The sequence below is a fragment of the Propithecus coquereli genome, unplaced genomic scaffold (assembly GCF_000956105.1).
Source record: "Propithecus coquereli isolate 6110/MARCELLA unplaced genomic scaffold, Pcoq_1.0 Scaffold34, whole genome shotgun sequence".
NCBI lineage: Eukaryota > Metazoa > Chordata > Mammalia > Primates > Indriidae > Propithecus > Propithecus coquereli.
In genome coordinates, this window is record NW_012149063.1 from 11,580,213 (window position 1) to 11,601,512 (window position 21,300).

At 36.1% G+C, this 21,300-nt stretch overlaps 1 protein-coding gene across 1 annotated transcript in view; it reads right to left on the bottom strand.

The window, feature by feature from the left end:
* Nucleotides 1-18,074: 18,074 nt before the first annotated feature.
* Nucleotides 18,075-21,300, bottom strand: part of SESTD1 (SEC14 and spectrin domains 1) — a 119,240-nt gene continuing 116,014 nt past the window's right edge. The window contains exons 17-18 of the mRNA XM_012650707.1: nucleotides 20,587-20,708; nucleotides 18,075-18,542 (exon numbers count right to left, since the gene is read on the bottom strand). Of these exons, the coding sequence (XP_012506161.1) occupies nucleotides 18,413-18,542; nucleotides 20,587-20,708 (252 nt within the window). The 3' untranslated portion in view covers nucleotides 18,075-18,412. The remainder of the gene's footprint in view (nucleotides 18,543-20,586; nucleotides 20,709-21,300) is intronic.

Consider the following 21,300-nt stretch of genomic DNA (forward strand, 5'->3'; position numbering starts at 1 on the left):
CAACATGTGTTCTTTGCTGAATACATATGGGGTCTGCTCATTTTTCTATGGGTTCCCGACATTTGTCTTAATCAACAGTATTATTGGTTAAACTTTTGAAGACTTTATAAAGACAAATTAGATACATGTGATATAAATAACCCAGAATGAGTCTATTTACTCAGAATTAAAATTCAAGGCAAACTTTCTCTGTTATTATCATTAGCAGTAGTAATAATAGCTACTGTTTAGTTGCTGCTTAGTATGTGCCAGGAACTGGGATAAGTGCTTTACTCTCTTTATCCTATTTGATTTACATAATAAGGCTGGAAAGACTTATTTTCCTGATTTTACAAATGATACACACACACGTGCATACATATTCACACAGCGATTCATTGATTCCAGCCACCTCTGATCTAAAGTTTTCTGCCTGGGTTTCAAACTTATCTATGGCTGGTCTCTTCCTACCTGCCCAATCATATATACCATTATTCCCAGACTCCAAAGGTTATTCTTGTTCTACACCTTAATTCAGTTGTTCTATCCAGGAATATTACCCCCTTCTTCCCTTCATCTACCCAAATTCCTCCTGTCACTTAAGGCCAACATGAAATATTAATTCCTTACAAAATTTGAATTATCTACCTGTGCTCTTCTTACCTCAAAATGTAATTACAACTCAAAATTTAATAGTTATGTGCTTGTATTATAAACTTATATTATTTTCTCATTATTTCACTTCCATTAGTATTATTTTTCAACCATATTTGAAGCTCCTTATAGAAAGAAGCCACGTCCTAACATTTTTTTGGATCTCTGCAGATCATCTCATAGGGTTATTGTTGAGATTAAGAGTTGCTTTACATAAAGTGCTTAGAAGAGGACGCGGCATTTAGTAAGTATTAATACATATATGAACCACGGCACAGAACTAGGCGTAGAATTGGCACATATAAATATTAGTTGACTGATTAAATCACGAGTCATAAAAAAAAGATACAAATCATTAACATAACTCATTCATTATTTATTCATGCAGCCAATAGTTATTGAGCATTTGCTCCACACCAGGCACTTATGCATCAGGAATATAGCAGTGAGCAAAACAAAGAGGTTCCCACCCTCTAGAAGCTGACATTTCAGTGAGAAACGACAGACCATAAACAATGAAATGAATAACCGAGATAAAGACACACTGTGAGAAAAGCTAAGAGAAAAACAACTGGTAGTGGTTTGAGTAGATTGAATCACAAAAAGTTAAGTTTAGGATTTGCCAGAGAAATCAGAGAATTCTATCAAAGTATTGCTATTGGAATATAGAAATTAACAAGAATAATAAACTGATAGTGATTATAACAATAACAATAATAAAAACAAACTAATCACACAGTATGGCAAAGGTGGTGGGCTAGGAACACGGGCTCTGAAATCAGACTGCCTTAACCCCTATGCTCCGGTTTCCTCAATGTAAATTGGGGATAAGGAAATGCCTACACCATATAGGTTTGTTGGGAGGATTAAAGGAGATAAAATTCAAAAACATGATAATCCCTAGAACATAGATGATGCTCTGCCAGTTACATATTCTTATTTCTAAGATGACAGCAATACCTATTAAAGGATTTTCTAAATTTAGTGGCTGACAGGAAATTTGAAATGAATTTTTAAAATTAAGTTGAATTAAAACACATGATAGGCAAGCTGAATGGATTAAATAAACATATTAGAAAAACATAAAATATGTATTACTAGGGGGTAAGTTATTTCACTATAATCAGATGTAAAAATATTTCAGTGAGTCATCATTTCTAGAATATTGTACTTTTCTATTCACAGTAGCCAAAATTTTCCCCAACTCTTTCTTTATATCATGTAATACTCTTCCTGGTACATCTCACTTATTTCTTAGACTACAAGCGTTCTCACTTAATTGCCATCCAAAAGCAAATGCAAGTTGCTCTTTCCCCTTAAAACTTCCCATAATTCTAGACAGCAATTTATTCTTCCATGCATGTTCCCATTTGTTCATTCACCAAGTATGATTAAAAACCTACTAAGGCCGGGCATGGTGGCTCACGCCTATAATCCTAGCACTCTGGGAGGCTGAGGCAGGCGGATTGTTGGAGCTCAGGAGTTCGAAACCAGCCTGAGCAAGAGCGAGACCCCGTCTCTACTAAAAATAGAAAAATATATAGAAAAAATTAGCCGGGCATGGTGGCGCATGCCTGTAGTCCCAGCTACTTGGGAGGCTGAGGCAGAAGGATCACTTGAGCCCAGGAGTTTGAGGTTGCTGTGAGCTAGGCTAACGCCACGGCACTCTAGCCCGGGCAACACAGTGAGACTCTGTCTCAAAAAAAAAAAAAACCTACTAAGTGCCAGGCACTGTTCTAGATGCCAGGCAAATAGCAATACACAAAACAAGGCTCATCCACTGATGCAGCTTACCTTCTGGAGGGGGAGACATGACCAACTAGAAAATAAACAAAAAGCACATATGTAATATGTCAGGATGTAATAAGTATTATGAGGAAAATCAGCCAAGGTGAGATGGAGAGAGTGAACAGGTGAAGGGGAATACTATTTTAGGAGGGAGTCAGGAAAAGTCTCTCTAATAGATGAAATTTGAGTAGAGACCTGGATTAAGTGAAAAGAGGAAGACCTGCAGATATCTTGGGGAAGAACTTTCCAGGCCACTCAGGCATGCTTGTTATATCTGAAAAGCATCCGGTAGGTAGGCGTGGCTGGAGCTAAGTGAGGACGGAGAGAAGGTGACAGTGATAGAACGTGAGATCCTCGAGGAAGGGGTGGCCAGTTCATGTAGGGCCTTCTAGGTAGGTGCCTCCAAGTGCTGGTTTGCTCGGGGCCAACCCTGGTTTGCACCTGTTGCCCTGGTGTAATTGCTCCTAAGGTCCTTTTCATTTCCAAGAGTTCTGTTTGGATGATAAATTATGTCATAACCTAACCGGTAAACCTAGGTAAGGACTTTAGATTTCATATGGAGAGAGATGGGAAACTACTGCAGGGTTTTCACCCAAGGAATGGCATCGATTGACTTAACATTGGCAAAGAAACTCTTTGTGAAGAAGGGACTGGGAGTCAGTAGTGAAAGCAGGAGGAGGGACAAATTCCATAGCACCCGATCCACAAATGCCAACACAACTGCTGCTTTGGGATGTTTCTTCATGAACACTTAAGTTTTACTTAAGCAGAAAGACATGTCTGAAATATCATGCCTCCTAGTGACAGTTTTATTCTGGGTATTGACTTGCAGAGATTTCTCTTACAATTAAACATGTTTAATGACATCAATCCTTAGCTTCTCCATAGGATCTGGTAGAATAATTATAAAGAAGCAAATTCTATATCCAGCAAATTTCCCTTGTATATGTGTAAGGAAAACAAAACAAAACTTGGGCAAATTTAAAGAATACTTAACTTGGTCAAAAGAGCCAAGATGGCTGTATTTATTATAGTTTTAAGCAATGGTTTACCAAAAATGATGTGTGAGGTGCTATCAATACTTGTTAAATTATTGTGTGCATTTTTCTCAAAAAATCACTAGTGCAATGCATGATCTAGAAAACTGTCCAATATATGTGTAAAGTTAAAATGAACAGTAAACATATGGCGATTGTTGTTGGGCAAACTCCCTTCTGAATGGGAAAGATGTTTACGATACTTCAAACCAGAAAAAAATTTTCAAAAATCACTGAAAAGCTTTCATGTGCAAAATTTATTTTTAAAACTTCAAGTCACATGATTTCCTACCTGCGCTGAGCTGTGTACTTAGGTTCCAACGTAGCAGCGTTCTCTCTCTGATACAGTTCCTCTTTACGTGGTGACGTGATCTGAGAGTTAGCCTCCAGAAGGCAGCGAGAGTGTATGAAAAGACAGAGTGTTAGTCAACTTGATTTTGGAAAATTGCATTTCCTTTGTTTTTCCTTACTGTTGCTAAACTCCAGTTGAGGCTGAGAATTTTCCACTGCAGAGAGATCCCCAGGGAGGCCTTGAGAGCAACAGTCATTCCAGCTGCTTGGGAAGCCAGCAGTGACACTGAGGGTGAACTGCCACTTCTCCAAGCAGTTATAATTCTTGGCAAGGAAGGAATAATAATCTATGATGAAACCCAAGAACATAAAATCAGATACCCTAAATGGCCTGGTTATTATCCATGGATTCTAAGCAGGAAGTATATAAAGAGTTAAAAAGAGAAGCGTTTTTAAAATATGAGATTTTATTAAGAAACACCAAAACATAATTAAAGAAATTAATATATATATGGGCGTGCAGATATATATACGGCTGTTTGAAGTAATGTTATAATGGGCTTGGTCAGTTGTACAGGGGTAATGTTTCATGATCCACTGACAGTTTATTGGCAACGTTTATTGAAAAAGACCTGTTTTAATAAATACTATTGTAAATTATTTTTAAAAATTTAATAGAGTTTTAGAAATTTTACTGTATGATTTTTGAAATTGTATCCTCATTCCAAGTAAGAATGTCCCACATCAGTGTTCACAGAGATGTCCCCTGCATGGGAATCTTTGTTTTTATTAATACATCACTCACCCGGGTCATGGAACCCACATGAAAGGCAAATGATTGCTGAGACTGTCCGGAAGGATAAAGAAGTTAGTAACACCTGCAGGAAAAAAGATATTCATATATCGAGGCTTTTAGGAAAAACAGGAAACAAGATGAGAGAAACTCACAGAAACCTGGGAATCAAAAATGGAAACAAACATAGCAGGTCATCGGCACCTCACCCCACCCAACCCACACCATTCGAAGCAAGCCAGTTTCCTATCACAAATTCCACTCTCATAAAGGAAGGACTTCAAAAGCAAAGTCACTCTATGTTACGGGGAGTTTACATTGTGCTTCTGGCACATCCCTGCTTTGAGCTCCTACTAGCAGAGGGAGCCAATGGCCTCACCACAAATGTTTGCTGAGCGCCCACTGTGCACAAGGCCTGGTTCCTTTTGTCAATTCAGTCCTCGACAAATCCTTTGAGACTTGTAAAACATGTAGCCACTTAATCTAGTTGGGCTTCTCAACGACTTTGTACTCTAGGTTTGTATCCTAGACTGTTACCTTTGTCGTCTGAGTTGGGAAGATGAGGTGAGAAGTTAAGGGGCTTGTCCAAGCTCACGAATCGATGAGTCGAGACTCCAGCCACTTCCTTCCCAGCCTCTTGCTCCGGTCTCACAGGAAGAAGTTCTATTCTCTAAATGCTAGATCAAAAATTGTACAGATGTCCATAAATACCCGTCACTTAGCTAATCCACACAAGAAGGCTATCTGGGCAAAGCCCTCTGAGTCAGAACACTACACCAAATACCTTAAAAGACAACAAGAAGAAACACAAAATTCCTTCTGTTTTCAGTGCCCTCCCCCCACTCACTGGAGGAGACAAAATGCACACATGATGTATTGTGACAAGAAGGCCCTATAACAACATCTAGGAAATGTTCCAAGCTAAAATGTCAAACAAGAAGAACCTTCTTAACGAAATTCCCAAATCGATGTGAGCATCATAAGAACAGTTTTATACATGGATGCAAATGAGAAATTATAATAAAACAGCTTTGGGTTTGTGTTATAGTCCTTCTTCCTACTTTAAAAATCACTTTTGCTACCTTGGTTGGTGGCTACATGGACAGGATGTGAGGGTGCTTTGGCTGTCATCAGTCACTCGAAGGTTGTAGGTGGATTTGGCTGAACAGACCCAACAGGCCAGGTGAAACAGGTACCAGAATATATGAACAAATAAAAAAGAAAACAGGAAATCTGAGCTATTACTGTACCATGCGCCCCCTTCCTCCCATAGGCTTGAGGACATCTGGGTTATAGGACTATTAATATTAGGACAGTTGTCTTAATTTCTTCTTCATGGTTGTTTGGAGGGCGGGAGGTACCATGGCTGAGAGAGAGTCACATTTCAGTCAAACTGCAGGATGAACTCAAACTCTTTTCTTTAAAAACTAAACCTTGAGATCAAGGAATGGAAAAGAAGCTCTTTGGTTTGGAATGTCCCCTCCAGGATCATGAATATTGTGTATTTTATTTAGAACCTCTCCACAGAATTCCATTTTGTGACTACATTTGGATTTGCAAATTTCGCAGAGTGAAACAGCACCAGTTCATGGAGAATTGCATGGTGGAGGAGGGCTGTTCTTGTGCCCTCTCACAGTCCTCTCCTGTCCCCTCTGCCGGGGCACACACCACCTACTGTGGCCCCTGCCCTCAGTCCCACTGCTCCTGCCCTGCCCTGGTCTTTAACCAGACCCCACCGAGGGGCTGTCATGTGACCTAATGTGTTGATGGATGCTGACTTAAAGTCTGGCCCCTTCCAGATGAAGTTGCATATACACGGGCTTCTTGACAAGAAGAAAGCAAGTTTTTACAACACTAGGGGGCCCAGGCCCTCAAAAAGCAAACTTACAAGTCTGGTCCACTCCCTCCTTTTTTACCATCATGGCTGTATCCCTTAAGGAAGAGCCGCCTGAAAGGGTCACATAGGCTAAAAACAAAACACAGCAAAAATTTGATGGCATTTTAAATGCCATGCAAATATTCATTTTCTTTGTCAACAAATACTTACTGGGCTACTTCTGATGTCAGGCATTGATTTAAGCCCCAGGAAAACCAGGGAAGAAGACACCCTGGGTCCCTGCCCTCAGGGAACTTGCTGTCTAGTAAGCTCACAGAACCTGCTGAAGATTTTACAAACTATATCATTTAATTATCAGAGAAACACAGGTGTTTTCTATACTAATCTCATTTTATCGAGGAAATTGACCAAGATACTTTAAATAACTTATCCAAAATCATAAGGTTAATATGGTTTAATGCATGTCAATCTGATACCAAAAACAAGATTCTTTTTTATTTTTATTTTTTGGAGACACAGTCCTGCTCTGTCACCTGGGTAGAGTACAGTGGTGTCATCATAGCTCACTACAACCTCAACTCCTGGTCTCAAGTGATCCTCCCACCTTGGCCTCCTAGAGTGTTAGGATTATAGGCATTAGCCACTGTCCCCGGCCTAAAAACAAGATTCTTAACCACTGCCTCTAAATCATGTAACCTCAAAGCCTGTGTTCTGCTTTGAGTCACACTGTTTAAAGCAAATTTGATTTTGCATCGGTATAGACCAATCATAAACAAATTTACCAAACTAAAAAAATTAAACATGTATTACTAATTTCAGGAATATCCAGGTAAACCCTATACCTGTGAATTCTTCTGACCATCAACCTGACCACAACAGAGACTTTGCTGTGATGTTAGTGTGAGGACCTGGGTTTCTGTGTCACTCCATTTGTTCTGTCATTAATGTTGATATGTCATTCGGGTTTTGTATATCTTTGTTGATCTCATGGGTCAGGTCTTGTTGATGTGTTTTGCATATTATATGCAAATATACTATTGTAAATATACTTTATAAGTTTGTAAGTATACTCAGTGAGTAATACTACAGTCATTATTATTTCCTTCCCACAAATCTTCCCTTGTTTCTCCATTTTCTCTTTCCCTTCCATTTTTGCATTGTTTTCCCCGCTGTTTGTCTTCTTGTATATTTTCCTCTCAGCATTCTGCACAGGCCTGTTCTCTCTCTCTGCTCTCCATCTACTGCTTCTTCCCTCCTCTTCTTCTTTTGTCTTAAACACCTCTAACCTTTTTTCTTTACTCACATAAATCTGTTGGCATCTACACTCATCCATAGAGTTTTTCTTACTTATGCCACCAAAAAAATTCTTTCAGTAGGAAAGAGCTGTTTGTATGCAATGCTACTAAAAAGCGCTTTTGATTTTTTGTTTTATTTTTAAAGCAGTACTAAAAGCAGTGATACTGGCAAAAGAATAGACACACTGACCAACAGAATCGAATGGCTAGCCCAGAAGGTGGCCCAGGAGACTTACGAACTCAATATATCTTCAAGGATGTATTGGAAATCAATGGGAGGGAGGGATTATTCAGTAAGTGGTGTTGAGAATGTTTGATATTTGAAAAAATCTATCATATTATATCATCTCCTCCCACAAGGCACCTAAATTGCTTCTGGATGTAAGAGTTAAAAGTAAAAAAATTTAAACTGCACAAGAGGAACAAAATGTAAGCTGAAGAAGGATTTTCTAAGCACTAAGGCATGTAAAAAACCACAAAGAAGGTTGGTTAATAGATTTCATCATAAAAATGAGCATGCTAACATCACCGAACTTCATAAAGATAGAATAAATAACACACTGGAAAAAATACTTGCTAAAAATATGATGGATTATTATCCTTATTATATAAAGAAACTTCTTCCAACAAAAAAGAAAAAAATGTTAAGACTCCAAAGGGGAAGTGTATAAAAATAGTAACAGATAAGTCACCAAAAAGGAAACACAATGGATAATAATAAAGCATTAAAATTTTTTCAGCCTCACTGGCAGTTAAGAAATGTAAAATAAATTGGTTTTGTCTAAGAGTTGCAAAGTCTGTTTAAAAGATACCACTTCGTGCTGGAAAGAGCGTCATGAGATGGGCACTCCAGCTGTTGATGGACACATAAATCTACCTAACCTTCTGGAAAGCAATTTGGCCACATCTATGAAAAGTCTTAAAATATGGATATATTCCAATCCAACATTTCCACTTTCAGGAATCAATTCCAAGGAGCGATGCATTCAAAAAGCTAAGAACAAGGATGTTCATTGCAGCATAACTTATAATACTCTTAAGAAAGAGAAAAAGAAAGAATGAAACTAAATATTTTGCTTAATAGTGCAATAGTTAAATTATGGTATCTACTTATCACTGAACATCACACAGCCATTGACTTGCACTGGAAAAAATTAATAAAGGAAAAATTTAATAATATATTGACTCTAAAAAGCAGGAAATAAATTTGAATATTATAATCTTATTAGGTAAAATACAAAGGGAATGTATCAAATATTAATTACATGTTCTCTGCATTGATGAGTAATGGGCAGTTTTTACTTTTCATATTTTTCTCTTTTTACTACTTTTTAAAAACAGTAACACATATTGCTCTTTAATTTAAACAGGGTTTTAAAGAATAAAGCATAAAGGAATTAGTTCTCTCTAGTTGACCACAACCATCATTCAGTCATGAGATAGTAGAAAATGTCAGTTCAGGCTTAACTCTGTTGAATTTGCTAAAATTTACCATAGACGGGATGTGCTTATCTTCCAGAAACTGGTAATTTCATAAATATATTTGATTTCTGAGGTCCCTAGAAGTATATAATTCCCAAAATGCCATCTCTACATTCTTCTATTCTAATTAGAGAAATTAGATAATTTTCAAGGTGATCAATGTCTCTGAAAAGCATACACTGACGTTTTTTATAAAAGATATTCTAGGAACCTTGCAATCAAAAGTGTGGGCTGCAGACTGGCAGCATCAGCCACACCTGGAAACTTGCTGAGAATGCAAAACCTCAGGTCCTACCCCAGACTTCTTGAATCAGAATCTGCATTTCAATAAGATCTCCAGGCATATGTAAATATGATTTACAGGCATATTCAGGTTTGATAAATCACTGGTCTAGAACACATGTTCTAGTTCTAACTACATGTCTATAATGTAACTATGGTCTGCCTTTCAACATTCACCTACGTTCATGTCTGAAGTACCAGAGATCTCTTTATGGTCTATGAGCTCTAAACATTTTCTTAGAACAAAAGCAGCTTCCCACTAATGAATGGTATATGTTCTAAAAATCCATTGGGTAGGTCAGTTGTTAACAACTTGCAACACACAGTAATATTATTAATGCTAGCAGATTTCTAGGTTATCCTACAGTAGCTTGTTTAATCTATAATGTAGTTGAAGAAGAGGATTAATTGCATTTTAATCACTGTTTTTGATGGGAAAATGTGTTTCCAGTTCTCTAACAGATTAGGAAAGCATGGTTCTGCCTACAATATAGGACTTCCCCATGGGTGCAACTGTTTGTGTGTGTGTGGACAATTAGCAGAGCTGATAGTCCTATTCTGAGAATGTTCTAAGAATAAGATGGATTAGAAAGACAGGAATGTCAAGGGTTGCTACTGACTCATTCACATGTTCTGCTCTTTATTTTGACCAAGCATAGACATCGGTAAGATCACTTATCTTTAGAGGTTTGGAACAGGTCTGTGGCTACATCAAGTTTCTAATGGAAAGTCCACAGATGGGGTGAATACTCTAACTTATAAAATAAAAAATATCTATTAATAACAAATATCCATTCTTTCTTATATAAATATTTTGCTTGTAGGTTGATCTGTCACTCAAATGTACTTAACTTCACCAGACAAGGTATAAAGCTTGTCAATTTCCAAACTCTGGCAATCCAAGATTCCTGGTAGCCATTCTGGAACTGCTTAATATGATAGCATAATATGATAACTTTGTTATTTTAAATAAAGCTAATTTTGCTCTAATATGTTTCCTTCATCCTCAAATATACAGTCACCTTTTACGTCCTAAAAATGGACTTCTTGATAGGAACAAGGGAAATTAACACTACCTATCACGGCAGAAACCTTACCATTTATGACAATATGGCCTAGACAAAGGACTGAATTTCTGTGCCAAGGCTGTGGGAAGGTATTCATAGGTTTGGGGCCATTGGAGAGGACGGAGAAACCTCTGCCTTCTACTAGTCCAGATGATTTCAGAATAACGAAGTTACATTTTTGTTTTAAGCAAAGATTTTAGATAATATTGTTAGAAAAAATGTAAAGTTTTACAAAAATAATTTGAACAGATTCAAAGATGCAGAATTCATCAGATATGTTATAGAGACCAGTATGACTTAATCTTCCCTAGATTTTATGAGCAATCTTTATTAACAGAAATCACACTTATTGTCCAAAGTGACAACTTACCAAAGAAATACATACCAAAATCTGCTGCCGTTATAGTTTTTAACATTTTTATTGCATATTTACAATGTGTGGAACATTATAAGGATTTACAGTAGAAGCCAAATTTCCCAGCCCTTAAAAATCTAATGGGAAAGATTGGATAAATCATACATAAATATCTTTGAACATGAGCATCAGACACAATCACGTGATTATAATTTTATAGACTAATACAGGTGAATGCTCTACGTAATACAACAGGAGGGAAAGGCAAAAAGAGTAGGTAAGAAAGCCACCAGAGTGTAAAACAACTATAGCTGGGTGGTACTGAATAAAAAGATAACATTGAAAATATGACTTTTATAATCTGTCATGGGATTCATTTAAAAACAAAAAATTAAAAAGTAAAAGAAAATGTGATTTATAAAGGCTAAAATGTCCTGCAAAAGCATGGCTAGCCCCTATGCAAAACTGTGAGGTAAAATTCTTCCCACCCCTCGTGCTGCTTTCTTGACCACCATTTGGGGGACTTCCCTGTCTAGGTGGCTCTCACATTGCTGTGCCTGGGACTGACCAGTAGTATATGGGGGTAGCAAAATAGTGTTTTCTATTCAATCATCAGTCTTATTTTACCTACTGACAATGCATGGCAAAAGTCAGTAACATAAACAAACCAGTGCTGTTTCTTCTAGCTAATATATCACCATGCTTGGTCTTTAACCTTTCAAGGTGTGGAACTAATGCCAGAATTTCAGTCATAGTAACCCCTCAAAGAGCTGTTTTGGGCAGACAGATCTTTGCTTCCCTCAAATAACACCAACTGCCATCCACAACCATAAACAATGCCATGTTTACCCCAAACCCACTTCTTCTAATACTTCAATATGGATCATAAAAATAGTTTACATCTTTCTACACATACAAAATATAAAATCCAGGGCACAGTACAACCACATTGCAAAAAGGTATGGCAGTTTCTTTTAAAACTACCCTATGACACTGCAATTCTAATGCTAGGTATTTACCCAAGAGAAATGAAAACCTATGTCCTCAAAGACTTATGCAGGAATGATCAGAGCAGCTTTATTTGTAACCGCCAATCCTGGAAATAGCCCAAGTATCCATCAATAGGAGAGTGGATAAACAAACTGTAATACTGTCATACAATGAAACAGTACTCAGCAATAAAAAAATGAACTTTGAATACACCCAACTACATGGATAAATCTCCAAAATGTTATTATGGTGGCGAAGAAGCCTTGTAGAAAAAGAGTACATGCTCTGAGAGTCTAGTTATCCAAAGTTCTATAACAGATCTAACTTATGGTAGAAAAAAGAAAAGTGTTTGCCTTTGAGGGTTAGATGGGGACAGGGATTGACTGGAAAAGGCCATGTGGTAACTTTCTAGGGTGGTGGTAATGTTTTATATCATGATAGCACTGTTTGCAATTTGCTAAAACTAAATGAATGTACACTTGAGTTTTATGCATTTCACTTTATGCAAATTTTATATCAAAAGAAAAATATAAGCCAACATTGAATTCTAGCAATGATATACATGAAGTATTTAGTAGAAAGTACAGATGTCTGCAATTGAAATTACATTAAAAATAATCTGGATTGATAAATTGCTGGATAGATATGTGAGAGAGCAAGCATACTTAATGCTAACTAGTATCTAGGTGATGAGTATGCTATTTCAACTTTTTTATATGTTTGAAAATTTTTATAATAAATTGTTGGGAACATTATTGGGTGCAACATTTCCAAAATAATGCTGCTGAGAATTTCATTATTGATCTCATGACACTATGATCAACAAATTCTTCTGATAAATGTCAATTTAGAAACTTAAGTTTCTCTTAAGGGCTTACGAAAGAATATTCCTAAGTGTGAGGTGAGCAATCAGTTCTTAAATCTACTTTCATTCATAATTGCCAAAGTGATATTTCAACCCTCTCACACCTTTAAAAAATACAAACATAAATTTTGCTGATATATTCTGAGCAAATTTATTGGCTGTGAAGACACATAAGAGCTAAGATGAAGAAACATTCCTAAGAGAAATACCAAGCATAGAAATTGTATTGACTCCAACTTTTAAACTGAAAGAAGATTCCGGGTAACTATAATAGGAAAGATGTGAGGCTTGATTACATACAGTGAATGGGCCACTGTGTTCTGAGTGGAAGGGTATCTCAATCATCTCCCACCTCCCTCCAAGGAGAGATGCATTTGGACACCCTGAAGACACGGCATTCAACTTGCACAGACTTCTAAGGTACCTCCTTGAGATTCACTAGGAACTGGCTTCAGTGTCCTTAGGGATTTCAGGCCTTCTGTGAGAAACGGTCTTCCACGTGCCTGATTTGCATCCCTGACAACGCTGCTCCTGGCATCTAGCAGTTAACTATTTTTTAGTTATTTGTTAGAAATTCCTATATAATTATATATAGGATTTACATATATATTGGCTCATAAAGAGTTCTCTAACAAAAATAATCTTGATGAAAAATTTACTCTCTGCTTTCAAAATATTTAGCCATAGTTCTTTCTTTTGACCTCTAAGTTCTTCATGTTCTAGTAGAGGTTCTGCTTTTTCTTGAAGTACAAGGCCTAGTTTTATTCTCCAGCTTCAATTTGCTTTGAACTTGAAAGCAGTATTGTTGAGTCATATTCAGCATCATATCCACAAACTTTCTTCAGTCTTAAAGGCTCCCCTGTACTCATGCTACCTCATGGAGCATCCTTCGTTCTCTACTTCTATTACAGGACTGTCATTTTCTGTTTAGCGTCACTGCCTGGGGTTTACCGAGAAGAGACTGCTCTTCTCTAACCATAACCAGCACTAATGGTGGTATCAAGTCATGGTGTTTTGTTTTTTTTTTTTACCTCATTAAAGGGATACTTTATAAATATCTTAACGGATTTATGCTCTTACTGTTCTATAGGTTGGTGCTGACTCATTAATACCCACTCCAAGTATGACTTTCTTTTACTTATGTTTATTATGGAGTCGTATCATGCCCTGTCAACTCAAAATGGGTGATACTCGTCACTTGTCTTCCATCTTGCTGGTTTATCATCTTCCCATAAAAACAGCTGACTTGTCAGATTTCAAAGCCTTGTTATTTACTGGTGAGCTCACCAACTCCACTCTTAGCATTTTCTGTATATAATTCTGGATGTACATTTTCCTCATTCCCCAGTGAACTGGGGATGAAGGGGGAAGGGGAGATGGAACTGTGGGCATGAATACGAGCAATGTGCCATTTCCCCCACCATCTCATGCTTGTCATCTGAGACAAGAGCAAGATTAAAGAATAGTCTATTTTCTACTGTGAAAAGATAATTAAGCAATGATTTCTCCCATTTTATATAACATTTTGGTTTTCAACACTTTTTTTACATGATTATATTTCATTCTTGAAATTATTTGATTTCTCCATTTTACAGTTCCAGAAAAATTCATTGTTTTTTTTTAAACCAAGGTCACAGTAAATGGCAAAGCCAGATTTTGAAGCCAAGTATTCAAACTCCAAACTCTTTCCATTATATTCACTACAGTTCTTATTTTAGCTTTTATGATCTTTCCTCTATAATTCTTGCCATTATTTAAGCTTCTTAGCTAAACCTAGACTTTTCTGTAGTATACACTAAAGTCAAATAATGTCAGATGGTAAGAATTTACTTCATTTTGCCTCATTAGGGTACATGTTGCCCTACATACCTGCAGAGTATGTTCTACTCTCAACTGAAGGTTCTTATTTTTAGGACTGAGAGTTAACACTGGTAACTTTACTAATTAGGTTAATTGCGCAGTGATGTTTCAGCCAATCTTTCTAATGCTAGAGAATTTTTTCTTTGGGGGGCTTAAGCAAAGATATCCTAATCATATAAGTCTTGTCACTGATGAAAGAATATTTACTGGTGTTTGTTTCTGCCTGTCTCTATAGGCCCAAGATGTGGAGGATGTTAGCAGCCATTGTATGTTAGTTTTTAGTAGCCATAGTATTTTACTTTGGCCCTGCATCTTTTGGTAGGATGTGAGAGGTACACATTAATGTGCAATCTCTACTGGCAAGTAACTTACAATATAGTACTCTGAATTCTTTCTCCAATTGTAGACTGCACAGTGAGATAAATTCCGCTAACCTCACAATCACACCATTGGTTCCAATGGGTTTAGATGAGAGTATGATTTACTCAGCATTATCAGTAACTTAATTGTCACATTAATAGTAAGGAGTATGACACTAATAATGTAATGATAATAAACTAACTATTATACCCTATATCAACTCATGAAGTAATAAAACAATAAACACATTAAGACTAGGTAACACTTGGGAGCAATAACCAGTTTAAATCCCTATAAAGTGAGTGAAGCATTCAATCTTCTATCTCACAATGAATCCTAGACCTGCCATCAATATCCCAGCTGGCAAGCAGAGCAGTTTCATCAATATCACCAATGAGTCACCTTAGCAGACTAAGGTCACTAAAAATGAGGACTGGGAACAAAGCCAATTTGATTTAAAATGAAGTTATCATCTTTGCACTATAACTTTGCTGGGTTAGACACATGTGAAGAACAGATGCCAAAACTGCTACTATATACTGAGCTTATACAGGAGCAAAAACATGATTAGAAGGGGAAAGGAAAAAATAAATCTTTCAAACTGAAAAAACAAAAACAAAACAAAACTAGCCCAACTAACACTTCAATAATTCCCTGAGATGGGCTACAGTAATGTGGAAGATTGTGGCATATACCAATTAGAAATGAGTGGCTCTTTCTCAGTTACATTTGTAGGCCAATGTTAATTTATGACATACAAACAGCTTGTGATTTCAAACGGACCGTAGTCACTTTTTCACATAGTGAACTATGACCCTATGAAAAAATGTCACATTAGGGCACTGCTGATTTTCATTCATAACTATGTGTATATACAGATACACATATAGCAGCAAACACTCAAATTATTATATAAATAACATTTATGGATCCTGCCTTATTTTACTTTTTTGTAGGCAGGATAGCTTAAGGTATATGCAAATTAACTCATTTGGCAATTATAAGTCCATGGGTTGATGGCAGAATTACTAACAAACCAGTTCCTTTCTAACAAAGTCTTAATAAAAACATTCCAACTACTCTGAAATTCAGAAGAAGAAATAGATATTGAGCATAAGAACTAAATATCTAAAGTAGCCATCATCTAAGTATCTAAAATACCAAATGACTTCCTTCTGAGTAGATTCACTCATAAGTCAGTCTTAACTGTAGAAAATAAATATGTTTAAAATACACTTCAGACTGCAATATAAGAGAGATTATTACTAATGTCTACAACAGACCATTCACACTTAGGAGAACCAAGCATCTTTTAGGCATGAGCAAAAGACTGGGAACAGGAGAGGTAGGACAAGATTCCTTCTCTCAAAAAGGCTTATAACACAGTAGCTACAGACATAAACAAGCGTAGAATGTGGCTAGCACCATCATGAAGGCTAAAATGAAGAATCACAGAAGTTCACACTCATAGGAGTAGAGCCCTAAAGGACCGAGAGGATTATCAAGTATAGAAAGAACTTCCTGGATGCTCTAGGAAGCAGTGGCAGCATAAGACAAGAGGGAGCAGTTGAACTTTGCCCCAGATTTTCTGGCATGTTTGACTAGAAAAAAAGGCTGCACCATCAACCAAAATTGCTCCAGGAGGATAAAGGTGAAAAATATGATAAATCCTTTATCTAGGTTAAAATGTCAAGTAGAAGTTAAAAAAAGTACAGATCTAGAATTTTGAATCAGATAAGTAATGCAGGACACTGGGATAAAATAGGAACTCTAAGGATGAGATGCCTACAGAAGAACCAGAAGCATTTAGAGGACAGAATCTGAGAGAGCAGATGTTTAGTAGAAATATTTTAAGTAAGAGTTGTGCGATCATACTCACAGTTATGGCAGAGGGTGGCATCTTCAAGGGAGGAGGCACTGTCTAGGAAAGGCTGCTCAATGGTGGAGAGGTTGCAGAGAAAAGGGAAAGGGATGCAGATGGAGGAAAAACCATCCAGTCGAGTAGCAGGGAGCCCATTGCTGACTTCCAAGAGAACCGTGTCATTACAGTGCTGTATAAGACCCGATTGCAAGGTGCTGATCAGTGAGTGAGGCAGATGCAGGGGCACAGATGTGGGTTTCTCCAAGAAGTCTGGCAGTAAAGAAGGCTGGAGAAACCAGCAGGTTCAGAGGGAGTTGTTTTTTTTTTTTTTGCATTGGAGGATACATGAGCATGTTTGTAGACTATGAAAAGGAATAATACAGCATACAATTCTTTGCATAATTTTGTATTGATCACAAGCCTAAAAAATTAGTTTTAATCTTTTAAAAAATTTTTCTGAAATAAAAATACACCAAAATTAAATTATATGCATTTTATCATTTAAACTTAATACAAACTTAAAAGCACTAACATTTTATGATAAATTTTATTTCTAAAGGAGTCATACAGTTTTTGTTATTGTACTACTTCAGAATTTATTTTACTTCTAGTCTATCATGAGAAATTAAATTTTATTAACAATTACTATTTTAGCTCCAGAAAGATTACTCTGATATAAAGGAAGTAATTATGTATGCCTTCTTCCTCAGCCCTCCTTCCCCAAAGACAAAGTATCTTCAGGGTAGTTAATAATTTTGACAATATTTTTCAAGTTGAAGAGAAAAATCAGAAATAGTATTCCATTATTCATAAGTTCTTAAAGATCTAAATTGTTCTTCACAATTATTTTTCTTAATAAAACATGCTTATTTATTATATACACATGCTTACATATAAATTTCTTGGCTAAAATACATGCAACCACCATGAAAAAACAAATATTAAACCATCCTCACAATCCTAAGAATGCCCTTTTAAATAAGGCACTCATGTTTGAAATAGGATATAACTACCAAATTAAATAAGATGTTTAAAGAAGCCTTTTATTAAGCACAGACAACTTTTAATACATTATCAATACAAATAGGAAAATGTCTTTTGATGAATATGATATATCAAAGATCTGAAGGGTTTTCTCCATATTGACACAATAAAAACAATCAATTTTGAAGAAAAATTACAAAGTAAAACGTGGAGGACACCATTGTCTACTAATAACAGTTTAACTACAGTCTAAATTTATCGCATCACCTGGGGAGGAAGGGCAACCATTTTTTTATATAGAGAATTCCTAAACTCTTATTAGCACCATTCAAAGCTTATTATCAGTTGTTCATCTACAAACTGACAGGTCAGGTAAAGCTTTAATGCAAGTTTTCAGTGCAATGTTTATAGTTCCTTCTTTTAAGATATTTGGGAGTCTATGGTCTCAAAGCATGTTAAATAATTATGTCTTGGTAGTTGCAAGGTGTTAACATGTAGAGAGCAATGTGTCATGAAAAGAAATGAGGCTTATCCTGGCTGTGAAATGCATCTCAAGGTGTTGTGGCTAATGCTGTAGTATGCTGACAACACGCGGGATTACGAACTGCAGAGCTGCGGGAAGCTGGTAGCTATTAGCTCTCTGTGGTCACCATTTCAGGATGTCTCAGCTGCTGCCTTTTGAGACTAACTAGTTTCATCCTGTCTCTGATGTGTTCTGCAGTAGAAGCCATGTCACTTGGACTCCCAAAATATTGCTCGGTTCTAAAATCAAAACACATAGAAAAACCCCAGATTAATACAAATCCATTAACTGCACTGAATGCAAATGGAAGTAAAAATTACCATGAAAAAGCACCTATGTGAGATGGTCTATTAAAAATTAGTTCATTTGCAGACCATACTATTTATCTTTGAGTAGTAATTCAGTAGGAAAAATATTTTTTAAAATGACATAAAATATGTTAAGACATGATGAGAAATATTAACATATTAGCGATGTGAATGTCACATCCTGTATACTTATGGTAATCTCAATAAACCAAATAATGCAACATTAGAAATATTCTGCTTTTCAGTTTGGGGTCTATAAGCATACACAAACATAAAATATGTATAGGTACTAAGGTGCTAAATGCTACATCAACTGCCTAGTAGAGCTGGCAAGTATTAAATAAAATTCACATCCTTTTTAATGTTAAAATACCATTTGGTATATTAATAGAGAAAACCATTTAATTTTATTCCATTTTCAAAGATACTATATTCAGACTCATAGAATCTTTTAGAGCTGGAAGAGTTCTTGGAAATATATGGTTAACCTCTTCATTTTTTAGATCTAAGTTTTTTAGAACTAAGGCCTACAAAATTAAATAACTTAAGCATGGGCACACAGCAGAAAAAACAAGATGTAAACCTGCATCTAAAAAAAGCAGTGAATCCAGAGAGACCATTAGTTTATTTTATTTTACCACGAGAAAGATAAATCTGCGTAACTTGTCAAACTTACTTTTTACATGGTATACGCACATTATCATTATATTAATAATTATGGAAAACATTATACACACCTTTGAGAAATATTTAATTTAGCAAAATACCTAAAATAGACATACATAAATTTCAATGAGTATAAAATGGAACAAAATAACAATTCCAAATTATCAAACGAGGGTGTCTGTGAAATTTGAATATACAATACTTATTCTTTTCTCTTAAAAGGAGGAGGAAATAAGACGTGGACTATCTGTGGAACACTGAAAGAGAAGCCCAAGCAGAAATACCAGGGACAGATGCTCCTAGACTGACCCGAGTAGTCTAGTTTAGCTCAGGTAATTCCCCCACACCTGTAACCCAAGGCAGTATGACTGTTATTATACATAATAACATGTACATGTTATTAGATGAGGGAAGTCATATAGAGAGGTTAAGTGGCTCACCCCAGGTGTCACCGCTAGTAAGTCGTGGAGCTGGGAAACCACACTTTGCTCCAGATCTACACTCTCATCCATCACAGCACACCACAATGTAAGGAGACCTGTATTTCTCTTCAAAACTGTGGTTTCAAATTCAGTATCTTCTGGTTTACCTCTAAGTTATTTTCACTGAGAAGGTCTAGATCATCAGGGATAAAGCTCCTTCTGATTCTTTTACTGATCTACTTATTTTGCATTAGATTATTTCATATTTTTATCATTGACTATTTGAAATGGAGAGTAACAAGAATTCTTTCACACATGAAAAAAGTAGGATGCCATATAGCACAGTGAAAAGAGAATGGGTTTGGAGTCAAACAAACCTGAGATTATATTCTAATTCCAATACTTAGAAGCTGTAACATCCTAAGTGCCTTACATAATCTTTCTGAGCCTCAGTTTCTTCATTTATAAATCAGGAATAATCATACTGGCCTGGTCCTTCCTGGTCGAAAGTAATTGAAGGTGCTTGGCATATATTATGAGCTCAGTAAACACCAGCCCCCTGCTTTCCCCCTTCTCTTTGCTGAATGAAGCCCCAAGTTGCACTGCTCCTTACCATCATAGCCAAGGCTAGAACCAAGTGTTTCAAACTACGATCATTCTTCTACACCAAGCTGTCAAGAAGCAACACATTTGAAGTCAGCAAGTACCAACTGTTACTAATAGCTGTTTGGATTTCTTTTCATTTTAAACCAATTTGTTTATAGAAATTAAAGATGTGGACCGGAGCTAATTTACTTGCCTTTTTAAAGAACAGATTTCCTTTCTTAATGATTTCACTTTAAGACCACACTGATAAAAACATAAAATTATAAGAACATGCACCATACCCATCAGGATAAACTACAGGAACAGTTAATCTATCCAAAAGTGATTTCCCAACAGCTTCAATTTCATCAAATTGCTCTTCATCATTAATAGCTTCAGGCTCTTCTGGACAGTCTTGCAAAATCTGCAACAAATAAAAGGACAACAGCATCAAGAGACACAGAAAGGGAATCAAGCACATGCAAATTTAGTAGAATGAAGGTTTTTCTTTTGTTGTTTTGTTGTTAGCATCTTCACGTATACCATTGTGGATGATTGATGCCAATACTAACTACTGGCAAAGTTGGCTCAAGAAATTCAAACAATAAAATGAAATACAATAATCCTACTAACAATATATAATTATAGTACAAAAAGGTCTATGGTGATTTCTAAGAAAAAAAAATAATACTGGACTTCTATTTGGAAAATAAGTTCAATTAAAGTATTCTTTCATTCAGTAAATAACCATTTATTGAACACTTTACTATATATTTAGTTAAGCAGCTTGAAGTGTGAATGAAGTATATACTCTATCTCAAGGAGCTTATTAACATCAAAAAAGAAAGAAAATATAAATAAAAAATAACATATACTTAAGAGTACAAATATGTACCTAATGTGAAGACTTAGCTATACATTATATTAACAACTGATCTGCTGACTTCGGTTAACTGATGTAAAATGATCACATTGTAATTCAAATATAGGAAGCTCTACAGTTCTTGATGAGATAC